Raw genomic sequence first — 22,377 nt, 5'->3', positions numbered from 1 at the left:
TTTATTTTCTTAGAGACATATGCTGGAACATTGTCTGTTTTTATTTGTACAGGTGTACCCATGATGGCCATAAATTCTAGCAAGTGTGTAATGACTGAATCAGCCTTTTCCAAATTTAAAGCAGTTGCCCATTGAAAATCTAAATAGGTATCAATAGTGTGGTGTACATATTTTAATTTTCCAAATTCTAAAAAATGGAACACATCCATCTGCCAGATTTCATTCCTTTGAGTATCCTTTGGGTTACTTCCTACAGGTAATGGTGTTTGGTTATATAAAGAACAAGTAGGATATTTTCTTATGGTTTCCGGGTCTTGTTTCCATGTGATGTAAATGTCTTTTCTTAAACCTTTGCTATTGATGTATATTTTTAATAAAATTCTAAAGCCTTTAGTACATTTCTAATCAATAATTGATTTCTGCATTACCTTGTGCTAGAGGATCTGGCAGACCCATATGGGACTGGATTGTGTGTTATATATATGGGATGAATCCTATTCCTGATTGTATTCTGTAACTGAGTAAATAATAAAGTAAATTCTGTATCAAATGGTATAAATTCAGCAGTTTCAATATGCAAAACAACTCTTTATGAATATTGCAAATCAGGATTCACTTTCTTCTTATAATTTGTCAATTGCATCATTATTAAAAAGGTACTATAATTCTACTGGGTCTATTACTGCTAATTGATAAAGTCTCATTTTCCTTTTAGAGTTAACTCAGAGACTTTTTCCAGGTAAGTTTTAAATTTTTTACTCAGTTTATATGGTTAAAAGATCTATTCTAAAATAATACCTTCCCTCTGCATTAAAATTCCTATAGGAGAGTGTTTGAAGGATAAAATGACCAGAATGCAGTTAAGATTCAGATTTCAATTTTTCTTCAAACCTCTGGAAATCAGCTCTCCTATCCAAGTATCATCATGGTCATGAGATTCAATATTAATTGTATCTTGAATCCATTCCTCTAAAGATGCTGACCTTGCCTTTAATGACCTAAATATTCTTTTGCATTGAGAATTAGCATTTTCAAAATCCAGAGATTTAATTACTTGTCTAGTTTCTGAATTTGATATCATTTTATTTACTGCTGATGGCAATCTTTGTAAGAAATCCATGAAGGTTTCTTTTGGGCCCTGTATGACCTTAGTAAATGATTCAATCTTCTTTCTTACTTCTTCAGTTCTGTTCCAAGCATTCAATGCTGCTGCATGGCATAAAGCCAGGGTGTGGCCATCATATAAGGATTGCCTTTCTAGAGTAGCATAATTTCCTTCTAAGAGTGTTTGATCTTGGGAGATTTCCACATCTCTAGCTTTACTCCATTCATTGTTCAATACTCTTAGCCTCTTCTCTGAACCAGGTATTCCACTGTAATTGTGGATCAGGCTCTTAAACACCTTTAACCAATCTATCCAGTCTTTAGGGAAAATTCTATTACAAACTGACCATGAGTTTATCATTTGCTTCACAAAATGTGAATCATGCCACATGAGACCATTGCTTCCCTGGCTCTCCTTAAATCTAACCTTGGCACAGAAGTCCATAATGTTCTTATTCTATCATCTGGCAATTCCTTTAAGGTTACTGGAGACATTAAGGTTGGTTGTTTGAAAACCTTAGACTGTTCCTCTTTATTCTTACAATGCGGTGCTGAAATTGGCTCTATATTAAATTCCTCTGTCTGGATTTGAATATCTCTATGATGTTTTATTAAGTTTTTCCAAGGCCTGCGTCTTAGATTAACCAGCTTTTTAATAGTGATAAGACAAAGATGATAATGCTGGTAATGTTTACAACTGACATTACATAAATCTCACCTAAATTAGTCACCCTCTCATTTAATCACTCCATTTTCAAACTGTCCAGCATATTAACGTGCAGAGACTCAAATCCCTCCAAGTGTAATGGTGTTGCCCATTTTTAAATGTCGGAAAAACTTTCTCCTTTAAATAATTCCTCCCTTTAAAGATATTGTCTTACCAAATCTGCTGATGATGTTGATGAAGATGTGAGGCTTATTGCTGCTGCGTACAACAGTAAAAACCTGATTGGGTTTCAAGGCAGCTGTCTAGTTTGGCAGCAGCTAGAGGAAGAGGTTCAGTGAGTGCCCTCCTGGAGAGAAAAAGGAAAACCTAGTAAGTAAGGCAGTGACTCTGGCTGCGTGTAGCTCCAGCTTATTCTGGTAGTGGAAAAGCCACAGGGAAACGGCTTTTTGGTGAATTAGTATCCCAAAAGCTGGGTGCCAAATGTAACATGAATAATAACAACTTAGAGACAGATATTGGGGTTCAAACTGAAGATCAGAGAAGTAAAGCAGCCAGCCACTGTCTCTTACCTCTACAAAGGCATAGACAGACAAAGGAGTGGTCCTGCAATGCTCTCCACCAACCTCAGACTCCCTACTCCACTGACCTCCTGTCTCTTCCCTTTCTAATCCGCTCTCTGCCCAGCCATATTGTTCCTGTCTCCACCTCCCTAGGGTTGGGATTAAAGGTATGTGATTCCAAGGGCTGGGATCACCTTTATGTGAGCTCTGTTTCTCTTTTAGACAGATCAATCTTAGGTATCCCAGGGTAGCTTTGATGTATATGCCTCTGTCTCCTGAGTCTTGGGATTTAAGGTATCACCACTCCCTGGACTGTATGGCTGACTAGTATGGCTACTTTGCTCTCTGATCTTCAGGCAAGCTTTATTTATTAAAACACCAATAACATACCACCATAGTTTTTAATGAATTTATTCATTATCTGGTTTTATTGCTCTAAATTACTTTGTAATATTCTTGTCTTACAGTTGTAATTAGGACTTTTCCAGCATAGTAGGTCAGCAAAGTTGAGGGAGACAGCCGTGTGCACGGCAGGATGCTTAGTGCTGCCCTGGCTTCACCCAGTCCCTTAATAACAGCGCCCTGACTGTGGCGACCAAATATGGCCCCAGCCATTACCAGCATGCCCTGGCACTGAGTCAGCTGAAGGGTCTTGTCCCATGTCTGTAGACTAGTGTTCGATTCCTCCAGATATGACTAATTTCTCTCTTTACCCTTATTCTTTTGATAGTTTCACTAGAATTTTGCAGTGTACAGAAACAGGTTGCACACTAACTTGTCCCATGCCCCACAGTTATCTGGCCGTGTCTTGGATGCTTTAATTTTTTTCTCCATGTTTCTCTATTAAAGGCTTTTACAAAACAATATATCTGTCTATAAGAATACTTCAGCTAAACTGCATAAATTCTGAGATAAAAATGATGGATTATAGTTATGGACAATGTGTTTATCCTCAACCATAGAATGGGAACATTAGTGTTGTTCCAACAGGGTGGCTTGCATAGGATAACCCGTGTCAATCTCATATGAGCTTAGACAAGAAACATAATGACAATATTGGTCTCACTCACAAATACAGATGCAAAGTCCCACACAAAATGCCATAATAAAGTTGAAAGAAAAAGAGTAAATTGGGAAAGAAAACTAACATAACTACACAATAAAATTCCGTTGTATAATTTAAATATATCTCCCCCAAGCAGGTAGTGAGCAGATACAAATTCCCAGGTGGGCAGCGTAAGTATTCTTTTTCCTCTTCTCACTAATGGTCAGCCTGCCACAACCAGGATCTTAACCAGGACAGGAAAACCCGGGAGAAGTTCCCACACCTCTCTGAGTACACATCTGCTGCCACCTGCTGGGAGGCAGAAATGAGCTCCCAGCCTCCTTAAAAGGTCACAAGGATGACCTTGGATATAAAGTTTTGTCTACTCCATAAACCTGAACATAAAAAATATGTCTTTGGGCCTGAAAGAAATGAATAATTTTAGGATAAATTAATTACATATACGACGAGACGTGAATATAAAGTGAAGACTACATTCCTTTCCACACACAGAAACTAGATGGCATCTTTGCACTTCTCATAAGTGGTTATAATGCAGTTCCTTAAAATGCTGAACTTCAAAAGTATCCATCAAGTGTTCACTTAAAGATAAATACTGGTAACTAACCATTTGACTTGGGCGATGGAGAAATGAAGTGCTTAAGAACAGATAAGTATAACAAAGGCAGTTAATCTAAAGATGTAGTAATGATTGCCACAGGCAGAATAAAAACCATTCTCTGTGGCTTATAGAACGGACTCAGTTTCCCTGTTGTGTTCTTTAAACATGCTAAGGGTGGAAGTAGGCTACACACAAACACAACGCCAGCCTAAAAAATGGCATGAGCATGTTTGCGTTTTGCTATCCCGAGTTCCATTTTGTACCTTGTACAGTATCTGAAACATGGCAGCTACTCAAATATAAATATGTTGGAATGAGTATTTAAAAAGCCATACTGACCAATTATAAAAATTTAAAAGTCTTGCTGGGCGGTGGTGGCACACACCTCTAATCCCAGCACTCAAAAGGCAGAGGCAGGCAGATCTCTAAGAGTTGGAAGCCAGCCTGGTCTACAGAGCTAGTCCTAGGACAGCCAGGGCTATAACATAGAGAAACTGTCTCGAAAAACCAAACCAAACCAAACGAAAAGAACAGGTCTTATTATACTTATTATAGCATGCCACACACAGCACATGACCATCAGACAATGTACATTACTTTGGTTGAATTCCCATGCCTTCGTATATGGAGTTAAATATGATACCTGTAATAATGAGGTCATTTCTAAGCCCTTCCCACAGCTCTTAGACATGGCACAGCATTTCTTAAGGTCAGATGATAAGAAAAGTACTATATTATAGATTTTATTTCTTATATGCGAATGTTTAATTAAATAATTGCTAGATAGGATGCTTCCCCAACTTTTAACTTTCAAAAATATTTATTTTTATGTTGCCTGTAAGCATGTATGTGCTATACATACATAGCTGATGTCCAGAGGTCAGAAGGGGGCACTGATTTTTTTGGAACTGGAGTTACAGACAGTTGTGAAGTGCCTGTGGGTGCTGGGAATCCATTTAGCTTCTCTGGAAAAGCAGCAAATATATTCTTAGTCGCTGAGCCGCTGCTCCAGCCCCAACACTTTATTTTTAAACACTTGAAACTAATGGTGAAAGAGTGAGCATGTGCAGCTGCCACTAAACGCCCTGTTTTTAACACAACGCCCTGCGTTTTCTGTCTTCACACACTCGTTCTTGGTTAACGGGAATTTTGTAGATCTCATGACCTCAGACCTACTTGATTGCACATGGATAAAAGACAAAAATGATTCTTTTAAAAAAAGATAATTTTTGAGAAATCCAAGTCAATAATGTGTCTTCGTGTTTAAAATTTTTAAATCCTTTCTGCTACGCAAGATTGCTCAGTTGCCTCAGACATAATCATTTTTTTCAGTTGTTACTTTTTACGATACTGACAGTTTTGAAGTCCAAATAAAACCAGTTTTGAATTTTTCTGTCTGGCTTTTAACAACGGGATTCAGGCTAAACCATTTCAGAAGAGTGCTGCATATAGGTGGAAGTCTCAAAGGCAGGTTCCAGTTTCCCTGCGCACTGGTGACACCAGCACTTCTGCTTCCTGAAGCAGCTATTAATATTTTCCAAAGGAGTGATATTCCCGAACAGCTGGGGAATACTCGATCTTTAAAAAGCTACATGCACGCAAGTTTAGAGTTTGAAAAAACAGGTGAAGGCTAGGGATCAGTTTTTAAGTTAGCAAACTTCCTCACAAACTTATCCTTCGTCAAAATAGAAAAAAATATTATGTAGATCACCTTGATTGCAATATGAGAGAAACTTTCCCCTAAAACTCCTGGACTAGTCTACAACCGCTTCCCCACTTGTTACATAGTGTATGCTTTAATTTTTTAAAATTAGTTACAGCAGGGAGCCATAGGGCACACCTTTAATCCCGGCGTTTGGGAGGTAGAGGCAATTGGATCTCTGTGAGTTCAAGGCCAGCCTGGTCTACGGAGCACGTTTAAGGCCAGTCAGAGGCCCTGTCTTTAAAACAAAATTACCATTCCGCCCCAAGCAAAGGTCCTTTCCAGGGAGAGCCTGCCCACCCCAGGGACTTCCTCGGGCATTACTGAGGCCGTGAGTGCAGGCCCCTCCATGGGAGGCCTGTTAGAAAATATTACTACGAATGAATCAGTTTAAAAAGGAAAACTGTGGGTCCTTCAGCCACTTAAAGCCCGCCATTGTTCAGACTTGCACTTCGGCTGGGGGAGGAGCAGTTATTCCAACAGGTGGCAACACGCTCTGCAACCTGTCCACACCGTCCTCGGTGGCCCGTCCTAAGCTTCCCGGGACGGGAGTGAGGGGGCTTGAGCACCGCGGCCGCCGACGCCAGGTCGCTCCCAGGAAGGGAAGAGCCGAGCTGGCAGCGCCACCAGCGCCGCCGGCCCCGCCCGCGCCCCGCCCAGGCGGACCACCCGTCCCGCGCACGCCCCCACCGCCACGAGACAGAACGCCCACCCGCGCTTCTGCGCCTGCGCGGGGGTCACGTTGCGCCTGCGTGCGGCGTGCGGCGGAAGGGGCGGGCAGAAAGGGAGCAGGAGGCGGAAGGGGCGGTGCGGCGCGGCGCGGTGCGGCCTCGGGAGGGTGAGTGTGGGACCCCGTGCGCGCTGAGGCCGGGAGTGGGGCCGATGTGTCCTGCGCCCGGGGTCAGCCCCGCTGTCGGGGGCGCCCCCTGGAGGCTCGCGGGGGGCAGCAGAGGAGGATGTGGCTGAATCGGGGCGGGGTGTGTGCGGAGGAAGGACTCGAGGGACGGCACGCTTTTTCCTTACATAAGAAAGGCGTCGCAGCGGCGCGGGCCGCTTCTGCAGCGCGGGTTTCTGCACTCGGCTCGGGCCGCACGGAGGAAGACGGGGCCGGCGGCTGCTCCGTGTCCACCAGCCCCGCCTGGGGAAGGGAGTAGCAGACACTCGGGAGTGGCGTGAACACTTATTTCGAGGAGATTCACACCAGGATATGAAGTAGGGTTCAGAGTACGAGTCACGAAGCAGTGTATGGACAGCGCCTGTAGCGCTCTTCCTCAGAGGACCCGTCAACTGCACATACGTGTTTCGTATTTGAAACGTGAAATCCAGCCTATGCCATAATAACGTGAACAGAATTTCTTACTGCCTGCTGCCCTTCTTAAGAGTTGGGGCCCATGCATATATTTTAGAGAACAAAGAGACAATAAAGGTGTCTAGGCTGGTAGAAAATCAATTTCCAGGAGAAACGAAACATTTGGGGGTCATCTATAAAGTCCAGAATGTTCTTTAACAAAGTAAAAATTATATTCTGGGAAATAGTATGTTTAAGAGAATGGTTTTTTTTTAAGGGTTTGTTTCCTATTAGGAGAAAATATGAACAAGAAGTTACATAAGCATGAGTAGCGTAAATCGGTACTTAGACATTTTGAAGGAATCACAAGAATCTATTTGGAATGGATAGAGCTAGGGAATTATTGAAAATTGCCCCAGGTGATTGGTGTCACGTAGTAAAAACAAACACTTGATCTTCCTGTATGTAAGAAAGGTGTACACATTGCTTTAAAATCTTCCTTGGCATGGATCGTTTACAGAGATCTGCTTTTCTCAACACAGAACCAATATTCGTATTTTTATGTGATTTCCCCCTTGATTTTAATGTAATTGGCGTTCAACTGGGTTAACACGTCCCCTCTGCGTCAGGTACAACTTACTAGTGATCTGTGCAGGTTGTCACCTAAGTTAGTGTGCAGAATAGTTGGAATTAGAGAATGGAAAAAAATCCCCCAAAGCCGGGATCATCAGAAGAGGATTTAAGAAAACAGCAATTTAAGCAGAGGAGGAGAAATGTCAGAAGAGGAAAGACGCGACCTGCGGGTCAAGTCTGGGTGTTGGGAAAGCAGGTGGCGGGTTTGGAAAACAGAGTCTCCTTGGAGGAGGTTTGAAAGGAGATTGTCAGACACAGTTGTTGCCAGCAGCAGACGTCAGAACACAGTTTCTGGTTCACAAAGTCTGGAGCTGGGGCCTGAGAATTTCCCTTCACATCAGGTACTCCTGGCCTGGCTTGGGGAATTGCAGTCCGAGGACAGATATAAAGAGAGTAAAGCGCCCACATTGTCTTTCTGTGCAATCCAGGGGGTGGGAGCAGACAGGAGCAGAGCCGTTCTTAGGGTTGGTCAGCAAGCACCTGGTGCCAGGTTCTAAGGCAGACCTGTGGGCACAGCAGCCCATACTTGCTGTTCCTTTTGCATGTTGGCCTATTTACGTTTGCACTGGAGGAACCCAAGACTGTAAGAGAGTGCTCAGTGATTAGAGCTAGTCTCTGAGCTCTTCACACTGCAGATTTGAACTGGGGCTGCAGCAGAATGAAGACATTTAAAGGTGAGAGTCTCCCACCACAAACTGACCTCGAAGTAGAAATTTGGATGTGTCAGTCTTTCTGGAAACAGGAAAAGGTGAAGTGTATGAGAACTTCAGAGAGACCCTCCATGCGTTCAGTGATTCTGTGTTACTTTCGCATATCAGTGACCTGCTTAAACCTTGCTTAATAGTTGCTTACTTAAGAGAGTTGGTCCACTCTGCAGAAACGCCCTAAAATCATTGAAAGAGAGGTGAAGCTTTGCCAAGGGGTAGAGATGATGATTCATGGCATCTGACAGCTTAGCTCCCAATTCAAGGCACTTGTGGGGTAACTGCATGGCCTGTGTGTATCATGCCACGTAATAGATACTGACGTATTGAGTTTGTAATACCTTTTCTTGCCTTGGTAGTTAGTGAAATTAAGAGTATTCACTTGATCAGTTCCAAGGCAAATGTCTTGTCAGACCCTGCTGCTGAGAAAACTCCTAATGAAAAGGGAAAAAAAAGCAAACCAGGCTTTAAACACAAGTATTCTATTTTCAGAATATAAGTTAGCAGTCAGTTTAATAGAGCCATGGACTCATGCAAAATTATTGCGTGTATTCTTTGATTCTGTGAACAGTAAACTGTGGGTACAAAGAAAACCATGATCTTCAGAAGACTGTAGTGGCTGTTTGAATAGGAATGGTCCTCGGAGGCTCACTGAATGCTTGGCCTATAGGGAGTGGCACTATAGGAGGTGTGGCTTTGTTAGCTTAGGTATGACCTTGTTGAAGGAAATGTGCCACTGTGGGAGTGGGCTTTGAGGTCTCAGAGCTCAAGCTATTCCCAGTGTGGCACACAGTCTCCTGCTGCCGCCTGTGGATCAAGACATAGAACTCTCAGCTCCTTCTCCAGCACCGTGTCTGCCTGCAAACCACCATGGTTCCCACCATGTTGATATTGGGCTAAACCTCTAAACTATAAGCCAGCCCCAGTTAAATGTTTTCCTTTATCAGAGTTGCTGTGGTCATGGTGTCTCTTCATAGCACTAGAAACCCTAAGACAACTGCCATCTTAAAAGTGACCACAGTGCATTGTGATGAGAGCTGTCTGCAATGTGTTTGGTGTGCAATGGCGAGAGGCAGGAGGGGCAAACTAAAAGTGTCAAAAAATCAATCTGTTGGAGCTCTGTAGAGGACACACTTAATCTGATTCTTGGAAGCTGAAAGAATTTTGTGAGATTTTGAAGAAGAGGAAGAATGTGGATGACAGCCACTCTGTATAAACAGAGTGTGGCCTTCTCTGGGGTTTGTGTGCAGATCAGAATGGTTATAGCAGGGGAGTAAAAGTTGAGGAGAGGAACGGAGGAAGTTGAGAGAATGATAAAAGAGTCCCCAAAGGAGTATAAAGATGTTTATGTAATGACTGTAAACTCTGGCCAGCACAGTTCCCCATAACTTCACTATAAGTATTTATTGTATGAATGGCATCTTGATAGAAAAAAGCCAATTTGTTTCTGTTTCTTCAGGTAAGGCAAGGGGAGCCTTTGGATGTTGTAGGGAGAGTAATGTGAACATGAGCTGCATGGCAGTGTGGAGGATGAATAGATCGCGGTGGGAGGTGGCTGTAGCAGACTGCGCTCTTCAGCTTCACCTCTTACCAGTGTTCAGAGGACGCAGTACTAGAGTGTATCACATGTCAAAGGGCTAAGTGTTACTGGGCAACATTTGTGTTCTGTGCATGTATGTGTGAGCATGTGTGTTTTAAATATATTCCTTCTTATGACATACATTCCTTACTGTATTAGAGAGATGGAGGATGGAGAAGAAATAATAAATTGTATTTTTGAGGCAAGTAGATGTGAACTCATCGTTACTATCCATGTGAACCTCTCTGCGGGCAGTGTGCTCAGTTGTTTACTGTGGTTCACTTTCGTCCCTGTTGGCCCTGTACTGGCACAGTGGATTGTGTGGAAACCTGTCCAGATGAGCTGAGTGCCTGGTGGAGCCAGGAATGGAAGAGAAAGGGCTGGGATTCACTATCCCTTTGAAGTTACCCCACAGCACAGCTTCCCTGAGGCCCCACTTTCCCAAGGCTCTGGTGCCCCTAAAAGCACCAAGAGCTTAGAACCAAGCCTCTCAGACATAGATTTTTAGTATATTTTTAGATCCAAGCCATAGAAGGAAGTGATGATTTAACCTATTTCAGTATTTGTGCCTACTTAGTATTTTTCAGTGTATATTAAAAACACTGGCGTCCTGGCTTACTAGGTATGACAGTACTTCGAAATAAGTGACCAAATGTGGTAAATGGTACGGAATTCTGTGTTTTGGTAGTGCTTAACCTACAAATTGCAGATTAAAACCTTACTGTCAGAAATCATGACAATTAATTGAACAGTTTGATTATGATTATTGTCACATTCTTTGACCTTTGTTCTTCAGAAAGCAGGCCAAGCTGTTTAGTTACATGAACAAGTGGGAAGCCCCTCTCTGCTTACATCATTTTGCCAGCATAGTGGTCAGAGTCTGCTAGAACGTCAACAACGTTACAAGCTTATTTCTCAGTATGCTTGTGACAGGTATATTACAGACAGAAACTTGTTGATGAGGCCAAGTTATATTTGCTTTTAAGAAATGTCCAATTAGGAAATTGGACCTTTGAAAATCAGTTTAATTAAATAATAGGTTATATAAATTATGGGTTTACTGGGTGTGACTTTTCTGTGAAACAAAAGAATGTTTTAAAATGTTTAAAATTTAGTTTGTTCTGTACCTAACACATTATTGGGAAGTCATGCTGCCTTAACAATTTTGACAAAATTGATTTTTTAAAAAAAGCCAATGAACAGCTAGATGTAACCATTCCACATCCAGATGTAAAGGCTATTTTTCTTCTCTTGAGGGCCTATCATCCAGATCTGTGTTGTGAAATCCCAGCACTTCTTGGGAGGCCTTGGTCCACCCAGCCTCATGGTGCTGCCTCCTCACCTGTGCGACGGGATCTCCTTTGTTGTAGGGTTATTGCATGGATTAGTTAGGAAAGGACACACAGAAAAGAACCTCAGATGTACTACCCAGAAGTGAAGCAGAGGTGTTGGGATCTGCTATCCACATAGAGGTGGGTGCAAAGAAAGGGACCCTTGGAAATAGTCCAGTAAGTGTCAATAGAATCTGGATAATCTTTTTTAGTTTATTGGTGGTGTGTAAAATGATACCATTCTTGTCTTAGTTCTTGTGTTTCACTTAAAAGACTTTTAAGATCTGTGTGGGCCTCAAAGAACAGTCTGCAGAACAAACCATAAGCTTATCAAATAGGTGGGCTTTCTGAGAATGCCATGAAATTGTTGGAAGACATTGCATGCATGAAATACTCAGTTAATAAAACATTATCCTAAAATTGTTTCAGGAAACTACTTTTTTATGCTAAAGGAAGCTATACTTTTCTATTAGACAGTTTTTATTAATCTTTTTTAGAGAATACGCTTATGCTATTATAAGTGGACATATTTCCATCTGATCGAGTCCTTGTAGTGGGTTTGGTTCCTTCCAATTTAATTTCTTCTTTGGAGATTTGACTAGATGCCAAGGCTGTCTTGAATGAAAGCAGGGCACTTAGAAGAGCAAAGTGTGTTTTGTATGGGTTCTCTGATCACACAGTTTTCTTGTTGGTCAGACTCTTGCCCAGCCTGAGGAGTAAAGACTGGATACTCTCCTTTCTGTGGGAGGATCTTCAGCTGCCATGAGTCATGAGACTTGGTTAATAGATTTCAAGACAAGGCAACAACTATCGTATCGCAGATGTGAACTAAAGGTCGTGGAGCATTGACTAGCATGGCTAACTGTCTGGGAAGGGTGGGGGGGATGTGTCTCAGAGGGTACTATTTCAACTCGAGACATTTGTCAGTCAAAGAAATTTTATGGCAGAATAGACATAGTAGTGGCCTATGGATAGCATGTTTCAGAGTGGTTGCACTTCTAATCTGTATGATTCTGATAAAAATCTGTGTGTAGAAGCATAGCTAAAACACTAACTGCTCTTTCCACCTTGCATGTAATTCTTTTAGTTTCTCTTTTAGAAGATATGCTAATTTCATGTCTAATTTGGAACTTGACATGCACATATATTTAATGTAACACTGAAGGTTACAATAAATAGTAAAAGGCTCATCAAGTTGATTCCTGGGTTAGGAAGAGACCTAAATGAGGAATGGAGAGGTCACAGGTTATGGCAAAGATAATTAAATCATGAGTGGTTATTAGTCATTTCTCATTTAGAAATCTAAATTCTAATATTTAAAAAAGATTTTGTGGTTGCTATAGCAACTGTATTAGTTTTCTGTTGGTGTTGTTACTGTGACAATCATCATACACTTAGTGCTTTAAGACAGTACAGATTTGTTTTCTTAATTATTAATTTGTGAGGGAGGGTGCACATGCCTAGTTCAGCACGTGGAGGTCAGAGATCAACTTAGTGAAGTTGGTTCTCTCCATCTACCTTTACTTCAGGTCTGAGGCTCAAACTCAGGTGTTCAGGCTTGGATGGCAAACACCTTTACCTGCTGAGCTCTTGCTGGCCCAACAAATTCGTTGTCTTAGAGTTCGGTTGGTCATCCTGGCCTGGGTCAAAGTAGGCTGAGATTAAGGTGCCATTGATATTTATTCCATCCTCGTCTCAGTGAAATCTTTCTCTTTGATTTTTCCAGTCAGCGTTTTTTGGTCGGTCCTTTTTCTCCAGCCTCAAAGCCAGCAAATGTAGATTAAATCCTCATGCCATCAGGCTGTTCTTTTTTCCTGCCTCCTTCCTCATCTTAAAGAGCCTTGGTGATTCCACTGAGTCAACTTGGATTAAGTAGACTAATCCTTTTTATCTTTAACTTAGCTGACTAGCACCCTGAATTCTATTAGCATATTTCAATTTTCTTTGTAAAGTAAAATAATATATTCACAGACTTGACAAAATTAGAGACAGAGACAGCCATTACTGTACACTATAATAACATGCTTCTTTTTAAAAAATCATAAAAATATAGTCTGCCAGACAACATAGAAGCACCATTATAATCATAATGTATATGAAGTTTTATTTTTAAAAATGCTATCTAGCCCCTTTCTATCAGTTTTAAAATAAGTTTATATCAGATGGATTTTAACAACATCTAAACATTGTTGGTACCCAAACTGTGCCTCAGCTCTGATTTCTGTACTGAACCTGAGACTGAAAGGCAACTCTCTGCTCAGTTGATATCCAAATGGGTTTTCTTAAACATTAAATCTGGGGCTGGGCAGTGGTACGGCACACTTTTAATCCCAGCACGAGGGAAGCAGAGGCAGGTGGATCTCTATGAATTTGAGGCCAGCCTGGTCTGCAAAGGGAATTCCAAAGACAGCCAGAGTGACACAGAGAAACCCTGTCTTAGGAAAAGAAATGAATGGGGAGATGGCTTAATGGATAAAGCACTTGTCATGCAAGTGTGAGGACTGGTTAGGTCCTCAGCCTCCACTAAATGCCTGTAATCTCAGCTCTCAGCAGGCAGACAGAGGCCCCAAAGCAAGCTAACTAACCAGACTAGCCAAATCAGTGAACAGTTCAGTGAGAGACTCCACCTCAATATACAAGGTGGAGAGCAATTAAGGAAAACATCTGACAGCATCCCTAGGCTCCATATACATGTGACAATGCCTGACTATACCTATACACACAAGTGTGTGTCCCCAACACACAAATATAATAAAAATTAAGTTTATTTTTGTGGATATATCTCTCCTCTCAACTCCTGGTTAGACCTCAGACCTTCTCTCCTAGTCTTCAGCTTTCTGTGGCTCAGGAAGACCTTTTACCTAGGTCTTAACTGCTCCATTTCCTATCCTGCATCTTGTGTAAAACAAATGCTTCAGAATTCATATGGAATTTGAATCAGCCTCATCTTCACTTGGTCCAAGCCTTCATCTCCCATCAGTACAGTTACAATAATTTCTTGACTTGTTTTCTGATCTCTCTTCTTGTATCTCATGCCCCACTACCTACTTTGGAATGAAATGGCCAGAGATCCATTTAAAAATTGTGCGATGAGTTCTTTGTGCTGGCGTCACGCCTCACTCAAAGTCAGTTATTCATGTGTCTGTAAAGCCTTGTGTTTAACTTGTCTTTGACTGTCTCTCCTGAACTTTCCCTGGCTTACAGATCTAGCCGTAGTGACTGACTGACAAACAGACCATAAATGGACTTCCCCCTGAGAACATAAGCAGCAACCTTTTCTTGTGGACATAATCCCAATGCTAAGATTAGTGCATGGCATATAGTAAATGTTCAGCTGATTGAAAACTGTATGATCTGCTTGGCTTGGGATTTCTCGGGGCTTGTTTGGTAAAAAGAAGTAGACATGGTAAGGCCTGTTAATAAAAAGGGATATATTTTAAATAGTTCTAATTTGTGTTTAGACTGAATGTGACAACATCTTTTATAGAATGGTAGGAATAGATTGGATAGTACGATGTTCCATGGCTTGAGGGTGTTTTCCTCTGTTCTCCAGCCTCTCTTCATTGGAACTAAAATTCATCTTATTCAGTTTCAAAGGTAGGCAGTTATGAATATCTGTTTCTTTTTTCCTCCACAGGACATCTCTTTTGTCAGAAAGAGCCCAAAGTCCTGGATTTTAGTCCTAGGCTTATGAGTACAGACATCTTCCAGGGCATCTGTCTCCTTAGGTGGCTACATGGCATCTCCCTAAGTCTGTCTTCTTTTCTCTTCTATCCCTGCTTGGAATTCCCGCCTTGCTCTATTCTGTGCTGCCTGCTTCTTTATTAGCCAACGGTAATAAAACATATTTACAGCATACAGAGGGGAATCCCACATCAGCAGGATCTTTGTGGTAGTTTTGTTTGTGAGTAATTGCAGCATGCCAGATGTGTCAGCTTTGAGGATTCTAACAGGGACAGGAAACTCTCTAATCTGGCTTCTGTTTTCTATCCCTTAATGCCCCACCCAGGTCTGTGTCCTCCTCTTCCCTTTGTTTCCTTGTTAGGGAGCCTTGTTCAGGTTTCTTACCCTGGGTTCTGTTAGAGTCTCATCACTCTTGAACTCTCACACTGCTTCAAGATGTATAAACCACTACCACCACCACCACCACCACCGCCGCCGCCGCCGCCACTACCACCACCACCACTACCACCACCACCACCACCACCACCACCGCCACTACCACCACCACCACCGCCGCCACCGCCACCACCGCTACCGCCACCACCACTACTACCACCACCCATCACCACTACCACCATCACCACCACCACCGCCACTACCACTACTACCACCACTACCACCACCACCTCCACCACCACCACCACCACCACCACTGCCACTACCACTACTACCACCACTACCACCACCACCACCACCACCACCACTACCACCGCCACCACCACCACCACTACCACCACCATCACCACTAATAATAATAATGATAAGGTTGATTGTGTTGCCTCTGTTAAAACCTCTTTTATTTTTCCATGACAACAGACAAAAGGTAATTCTTTGGCTTCAGTTTTTGTTCTGGTTCAAACCTCGTATCCCATCACTAGTTCTGTTTACCTAGGCCTTTTGCTTTCATTGACTTTCCCCATCTTCTCTAATATAGCAAGGACTAGACCAAGTACCTACTCTGAATTTACACACTTAAGGCTTCAGCCTGGAAAACCTGCCTCATTCTTTAGCTTTTTCGTTCTTTTAGACATAGTTGTGGCATTGACTACTTGAAGACTTGAACTCCTCAGAGACAGCTCCTGTAATATTGACTATTCACTTTCTGGATCAGGTTGTTTGTTTTGTTTTCTTTGGATGTGATGTGTCTTATTCTGCAAGCTCTTGAAGTGCTAGGGCAACATCATTGAAGATAATGAAGCATCTTTCCTATGAAGGAGCAGTAGGTTGACTAGAAACCTCCATAGGGTATGTCCACATCCTAATCTCCAAACCTGGAAATGTGACCCTACTTGGAAAACCAATCTTTTTATTGAACTTAAGCATTAATTTTATTATAGTAATTTTTTTAGAATGGCTGTGAGGAACTACATAGAAGGTTAAAGCTGATAGCTGTGTATCAGCTACTGTTCTCACCACTGACTAAAAGTAGCTGAAGGAAGTAATGTGAAGGAGGAAAGCCCTACTTTGGCTCTTGGTCTCAGGATGTCAGGCCATTATGGTGAGGAAGACATGGTAGCTAGAACAGATGGCTGGGCTCCTCATGTCACCCAGGCATACAGAAAGCCAAGAGCTTGGGACAGATGCAAATAGAACTGTCAAAGGTTACCCCATAGGGAATCACTTGTATCAGCCAGGTCCTGCCTCTTTAAGGTTCTACAACTTCCTTAAACTGGGGGACCAGGTCAGATTAAGGCTGGAACAGCTAACACCATTTCTGTAACCATCTGTGCTTCATTATTATTCTGATCACCTCTCCTGGGCTTGGGGAGCACTCTGTGCTCAGAAAGGAATGGCTGAATAAAAACGCAGTTCTTACCCATGAATTCCCAGTCTAGTGGTGCTGATAGCAGTGCTCATAAGAACTGTGCTTAAAGGTATGCTGATAAAGGCCTCCCAAGATAGATTCCCTTTTAATTTTTTAAAAAAGATTATTTATTAAAAATATTTTATTAGTGTGTGTATATTACTAGCCTGTATGTCTGTGCTGTGTGCTGCTGTGGGATAATGCTCTTGTACACTGTAAAGACTTGTTGCTAGTATTGGTTTAATAAAGTGCTGATTGGCAGGAAGTATAGACAGGGTGACTAGATTAGGAGAATTCCGAGAAGAGGAAAGGCAGAGATGCAGTTGCAAGTCAGATGCAGAGTAAACAAGATAAGAATGCTTTACTGAGAAAACGTACCAAGCCACATGGCTAAACATGGATAAGAATTATAGATTAATTTAAGTGTAAGCTCTAGTTAGTAATAAGCCTGAGCAATAAGCCAAACCGTTTATAATTAACATAAGCCTCTGTGTGTTTATTTGAAACTGAATAGCTGTGGGACTAGGCAGGACAGAAACTTTGTCAATCACTTGCTTGCAGTGCTCTCAGAGACCAGAAAAGTATGTTAAATCCCTGAAACAGGAGTTGCAGACGCTTGTGAGCTGCCATGTGGATACTGGGAATTAAACCCGAATCCTTAGGAAAAGCAGCCAGTTCTCTTAATTGCTGAGCCATCGCTCCAGCCAAAAAAAATTTATTTAATTTTTAAGCTGGTTTTCTGTTTGTAAAATTTTTATTTTATGTGCATTGGCATTTTGCCTGAATATATTTCTGTGTGAGGGAGTTGGGTCCCCTGGAACTGGAGTTACGGACAGTTGTGAGCTGCCATGTGGGTGCTGGGGATTGAACCTGGATCCTCTGGAAGAGTAGGCAGTGTTCTTAACCACTGAGCCATCTCTCCAGACCCAAAATAATTATTTTTTAATTGCACGTTGTACGGATATGTGCAAGTGAGTGCAGATGCCCATGGAGGCCAGAAGAGGGTGTCAGATCCCCTAGGGTGATCTACCTGATAGGGGTGTTAGGAACTAACCCTTGAGTCCTTTGTATGAGCAGTATGTGTTCTTAATCACTGAGTCACCTTTCTAGCTCCTACAGATTTTGTTATTTTAAGTGTGGAAGGGTAGTGATGGGTATATGATACTTTTTACAAGTTTAATATTTATCATGCCAGGCCGTGGTGGTGCACACCTTTAATCCTTGCACTCAGGAGGCAGAGGCAGGTGGATCTCTGTGAGTTCGAGGGCAGTTTGGTCTACAGAGAAGTCCCAGGACCTTTAGGGCTGTTACACAGAGAAACCCTGTCTTGAAAAAAAAAAATTTAGAAAGAAAGAAATTGTCCTTTTATCAGGGTATTTTGCTGTAAGACTGTGTCTCCTAGAAGAGTCAGAACTTACACACCTGAAGTCTCACCAGCTTGACTGCCTAAACACAAGCTGAACAAGGACAACAACATTAGACATGCTGAAGTGGACAGGGGAAAGTCCACAAGGCAAGGCCTTAGCTCATACAGAGAACTACAGGCCACTAAGGAATGCTGAGAGTGGGTGAAATAGGCTTCTCCAGGGAAGAGCCCACCAATAGATTATCAGTACCAAATGGCCAGCCCTGAAAACATACATATAAGTAACTATATAGACTGAGCAGGTTATGTGTAGGAGTGTGTGTGTGTGTGTGTATGTGTGTGTTTAGGCACACATGCATATGTGTGTGTATCTGTGCATGTCTGTGCGTGTGCCATGGATTTGAAAAGGCAAGGAGTGGAATATGGGAGGGTTTGGTGTGAGGAAAGGGAGGAAGGGGAAAATGATGTAATTGTAATCTCAAAAATAAATTGTCCTTTTAGAATAAGACTAATTTTATTTAAAGAGAAGTTATAATACCTTTGTATTTGTCATGATTCTGTAGAGTAATAGAACTTCATAGAATAATGCATAGATATATATTAAATATATAAATATAATCTATAAATATATAGATTATACCATATATACATACATGCATATGTATACACACGTGTGTGTGTGTGTGTGTGTGTGTGTGTGAGATTTATTAGAATGGCTTACAAACTAGCCCAGCTAGTTCAACAATGATTGCCTATGAACAGAAGGTCCGAGAATCTAGATGTCTCAGCTGGTCTTTAGGGTTCACTGGAATCCTGAAGAAGTAGGCTGTAATGCCAGTGAAGGAATGGACTTGCTAGGGAGGTGAACAAGCCAGCAAAGAGAGAGAGTTTCCGTCTTCCATATCTTTTATACAGGCTTCCAGCAGAGTGTGTGGCTCAGATTAGAGGTGGGTCTTATCACTTCAAAAGATCTGGATTAGATGTTTATCTTCCCACTTCAAAGATCTGGATTAGAAATTGGTCTTCCCACTTCAAACAATTTAAGAAAAAATCCCTCCCAGGTGTGCTCAGTCCTTTGGATTTTAGTTAATTCCAGATGTAGTCAAGTTGACAACCAAGAATAGCTATCACAACCTTCCTCAAAGTAGAGAACAATGTTGTTGCCTTGGAAAATTAGAGCAGCTCTAATTTTGCCAATTCAAAACCTTAATCCATTTCTTCTTTGTGTCTAGTAGAGTGTTTATTATTAACTGAAATAAATTTCATGTTTATGGGCCTTGAAGTACCGTTTAGAGAGAGTACATTGGAGCAATAAAGTAACTTAATGTGCCACAAGGTATAGGGAAACCAACATTTGCAAACAACCATAAACTCCAAATTGGGCAGGTTATGGCTATCTACAAATTCTAGCTTACCCCGGAAGGTGGGTGTGTGACCTAGTGTTACAGTGTTTACAGTTGATATAATGACAGCAAAGGCTGATGCTGAATACCTCAGGCTTCCCTCAGGAATTGAGTCATTTAATCCTTATGACTACCCTGCTCTTACCTAGTTTTACTCCAGAAGAAACTGAAGTACAGAATGGTTGTGACTTGCCCAAAGTCAGGACTGCAAAAGTGAGTGGCCCTGGCTCATAACTTATCCCATTCTGACTCAACACACTTGTTAGCTTTCTTTAATATAGTGGGTAGTTGTGTTGAGCGTTTCAGTAAAGCTGGAAATGTTCTTTGCCTGGTTCTGTGCTGGCTCAGGCCTTAGCATGGCGCACCCTTCAGAGGCTGGTGTGAGGCTGGGAAGAGGCACCAGGTGCTTCTGACCACCTTTAAGATGCACTGGTCTGGTCACTGCACGGCCTACGCGGTTTACTTCACATTAAGGCTTATTGTTGTTGATTGTGCGCTTATATTCAGGAGTCTCTTTGAGTATGTACGTGCATCTAAACTTTTGCCTCAAGTGCTGCACTCCTAATTACATTCCTTATGTAGAGAATGAATAGGAGGCCAGCAGCAGAGGGAATCATTTGAACGAATCTTTTGTGCATGCCTCAGAGTCGGGTATGTTGACCTGAAGAAATCATTAAGATGAATGCAAGGGAAAAAATGGCAGAAAATATCTAGTCTAATGAGATTTTGTAATTTTTTTACATTATTATTATTATTATTATTATTATTATTATTATTATTATTATTATTAGTGTGTGCACACACACTTGTGTTCATGCCATCGCACATACTTAGAGGTAGGGACTTTTGGAAGTCAGCTCTTTCTATTGTGGGTCCTGGGAATGGATCACAGGGTGCTAGGCTTATGTAGTATATTTACAGAGGCCTTGTGTTGGTTTGCTTACAGAGTAATTTTAATGTAAATACAATAAAGTAGTTTCATGTCTTGGGTTATTCTGAATTATTCTGGGTTATTCTAACTGTGACGAAGGAAGGAGGCCTCTCCGAAATTTTAATTTCCTAGTTAGGCTTCTGCTACAGTGATGAAATACCATGACCAAAAGCAACTTGGGGAGGAAAAGGTTTATTTGGCTCACAGGTTAGAGTCCATCATCAAGGAAAGTCAGAACTCCAGGCAGTAGCCTGCAGTGCAGGAGTGCGCTTTCTGCCCTTCTCAGTTCTCCAGCCTGGATGTCTCACTGTCCTGCAGAATTCCTGGAGAACTGCTCTTCGGTCTGTGTAAACCCTGTAGAAGTTGGCTCTAATACTGGAGGAAGTATGGCTCAGCAGCAGGGTACTGAGACTGAGGGCAAGCAGGCAAAAAGCAGTTTTCTTTTTCCATGTCTATGTGGGCTGCCACCAGGAAGTGTGGCCCAAATTTAGGGTGGGTCTTCCTGCTTCAAATAAACTGATTAAGAAAATCTCTCACAGGTACTCCCAGTAGCCTGGATTTTAGCTGATTCCAGATGTAGTCAAGCTGACAGCCAAAATTAGTTATCACATATATTATCAAGAATCCTGGTCATTCATATCTTACAATGTAGGAGAAACAGTCTCAGTTTTACTACTTCCATGTTTTAATTGTCTGTTGGGCTCAAAAATATCTTTTTCTTCCTTCTAGGGAGTTCATAAATCACACTGAGTCAGAAAGGATCCAGTTACAAGCAAAATGAGCATCCCCACGCTGCTACTGCATCCTTACCAGCATTTCCTAAACAGCCTTAGGGTACCTTCCCCATGTCTCCACTGTATCCTTCACTCAGGTAGGCATCCTGCATCCGGAGCCTCCAGTGCTGTGCTGCTGAAGCCCTCAGGACACCATTGTACCAAGTGGACGCTGCTGTCTGGTGGCCCGAGGAGAGCGTTATGTGCCCAAGCAACCTTGAAGGACCACACAGAAGGACTTTCTGATAAAGAACAAAAATTTGTGGATAAACTTTATACAGGTTTAGTTGGCGGGCAAAGAGCTTGTTTAGCGGAGGCCATAACTCTTGTGGAATCGACTCATGCGAGGAAGAAGGAGCTGGCTCAGGCGCTTCTTCAGAGAGTTCTCACCCACCGCCGGGAGCAGGAGCGGCTCAACCAGGGAAAGCCCCTCACGTTTCGAGTAGGTCGGTTTTCTTTTTCTGTTGTCAGCGAATGGCTTTCTGAATTCATCTACGTAGTGCGAGGTCAGATGAAGACTGCTTTTCTTGAACATTTGAATTAAATTAAATGATATTTTTTACAAGTAGTAATCTTCATACTGGTAGAATTCCCACAGCCATTTGAAACAAACCTGTGTCCTCAGTAAGCATTCTGTTGTAAGTAAGACTCTGGTGGTGGATTCCAGAGCAGAAGTATACACAATGGGTTGTTAGCACGGTGCTGCTCCTTCTGGCAGTCCTCAGATGGCTGGTCCAGACTGAGCTCTCTCTTCCTGCCCAACCCAGGTTAGCTTAGTCACATTTTGAAATTCTGTTTATTTGGTGTTTTGTTTTCTTCCTATACATAAGTCTCTCTTCCTCCTCCTCCTCCTTCTTCTTTCTTTTCTTTTCTTCTTTTCTTCTGTCTTGCTATGTCATGCAGTGTAGTAATAGGAGCAGCGGGGCTGCGTCCCCAGCACCCCGGCTGCCTGCTCGGCTAGCTTATGCCCCGAAATAACAACACACAAACTGTATTCATGTAAACACTGCTTGGCCCATTCTCTTCTAGGCTAATTCTCACATATTAATTTAGCCCATTTCTAATCATCTGTGTGTAGCACCCCAAGGAGAGGATACTGGGGAGATTCTAGCCTATGTCCATCCTGGGTCGAGCTTCATCCC

The 22,377-nt window shown here is 42.1% G+C and overlaps 1 protein-coding gene across 4 annotated transcripts in view; it reads left to right on the top strand.

Moving 5' to 3' along the window:
- Positions 1-6,478: 6,478 nt before the first annotated feature.
- Positions 6,479-22,377, top strand: part of Mmaa (metabolism of cobalamin associated A) — a 35,408-nt gene continuing 19,509 nt past the window's right edge. For 3 of the 4 annotated variants that reach the window (XM_041663179.1, XM_041663178.1, XM_041663177.1), the window contains exons 1-2: positions 6,479-6,538; positions 21,192-21,681. In XM_041663179.1, coding sequence (XP_041519113.1) covers positions 21,240-21,681 — 442 coding nt within the window. In that variant the 5' untranslated portion in view covers positions 6,479-6,538; positions 21,192-21,239. Of the gene's footprint in view, positions 6,539-21,191; positions 21,682-22,377 lie in introns of those variants that run through there. The other variant, XM_041663180.1, reaches the window with a different exon arrangement.

The sequence above is a fragment of the Microtus oregoni genome, unplaced genomic scaffold (genome assembly GCF_018167655.1).
Source record: "Microtus oregoni isolate MIOR12 unplaced genomic scaffold, Mior012 000014F_ref0000157, whole genome shotgun sequence".
Taxonomy (NCBI): Eukaryota; Metazoa; Chordata; class Mammalia; order Rodentia; family Cricetidae; genus Microtus; species Microtus oregoni.
This window is presented reverse-complemented; position numbering and strand designations above follow the sequence as displayed.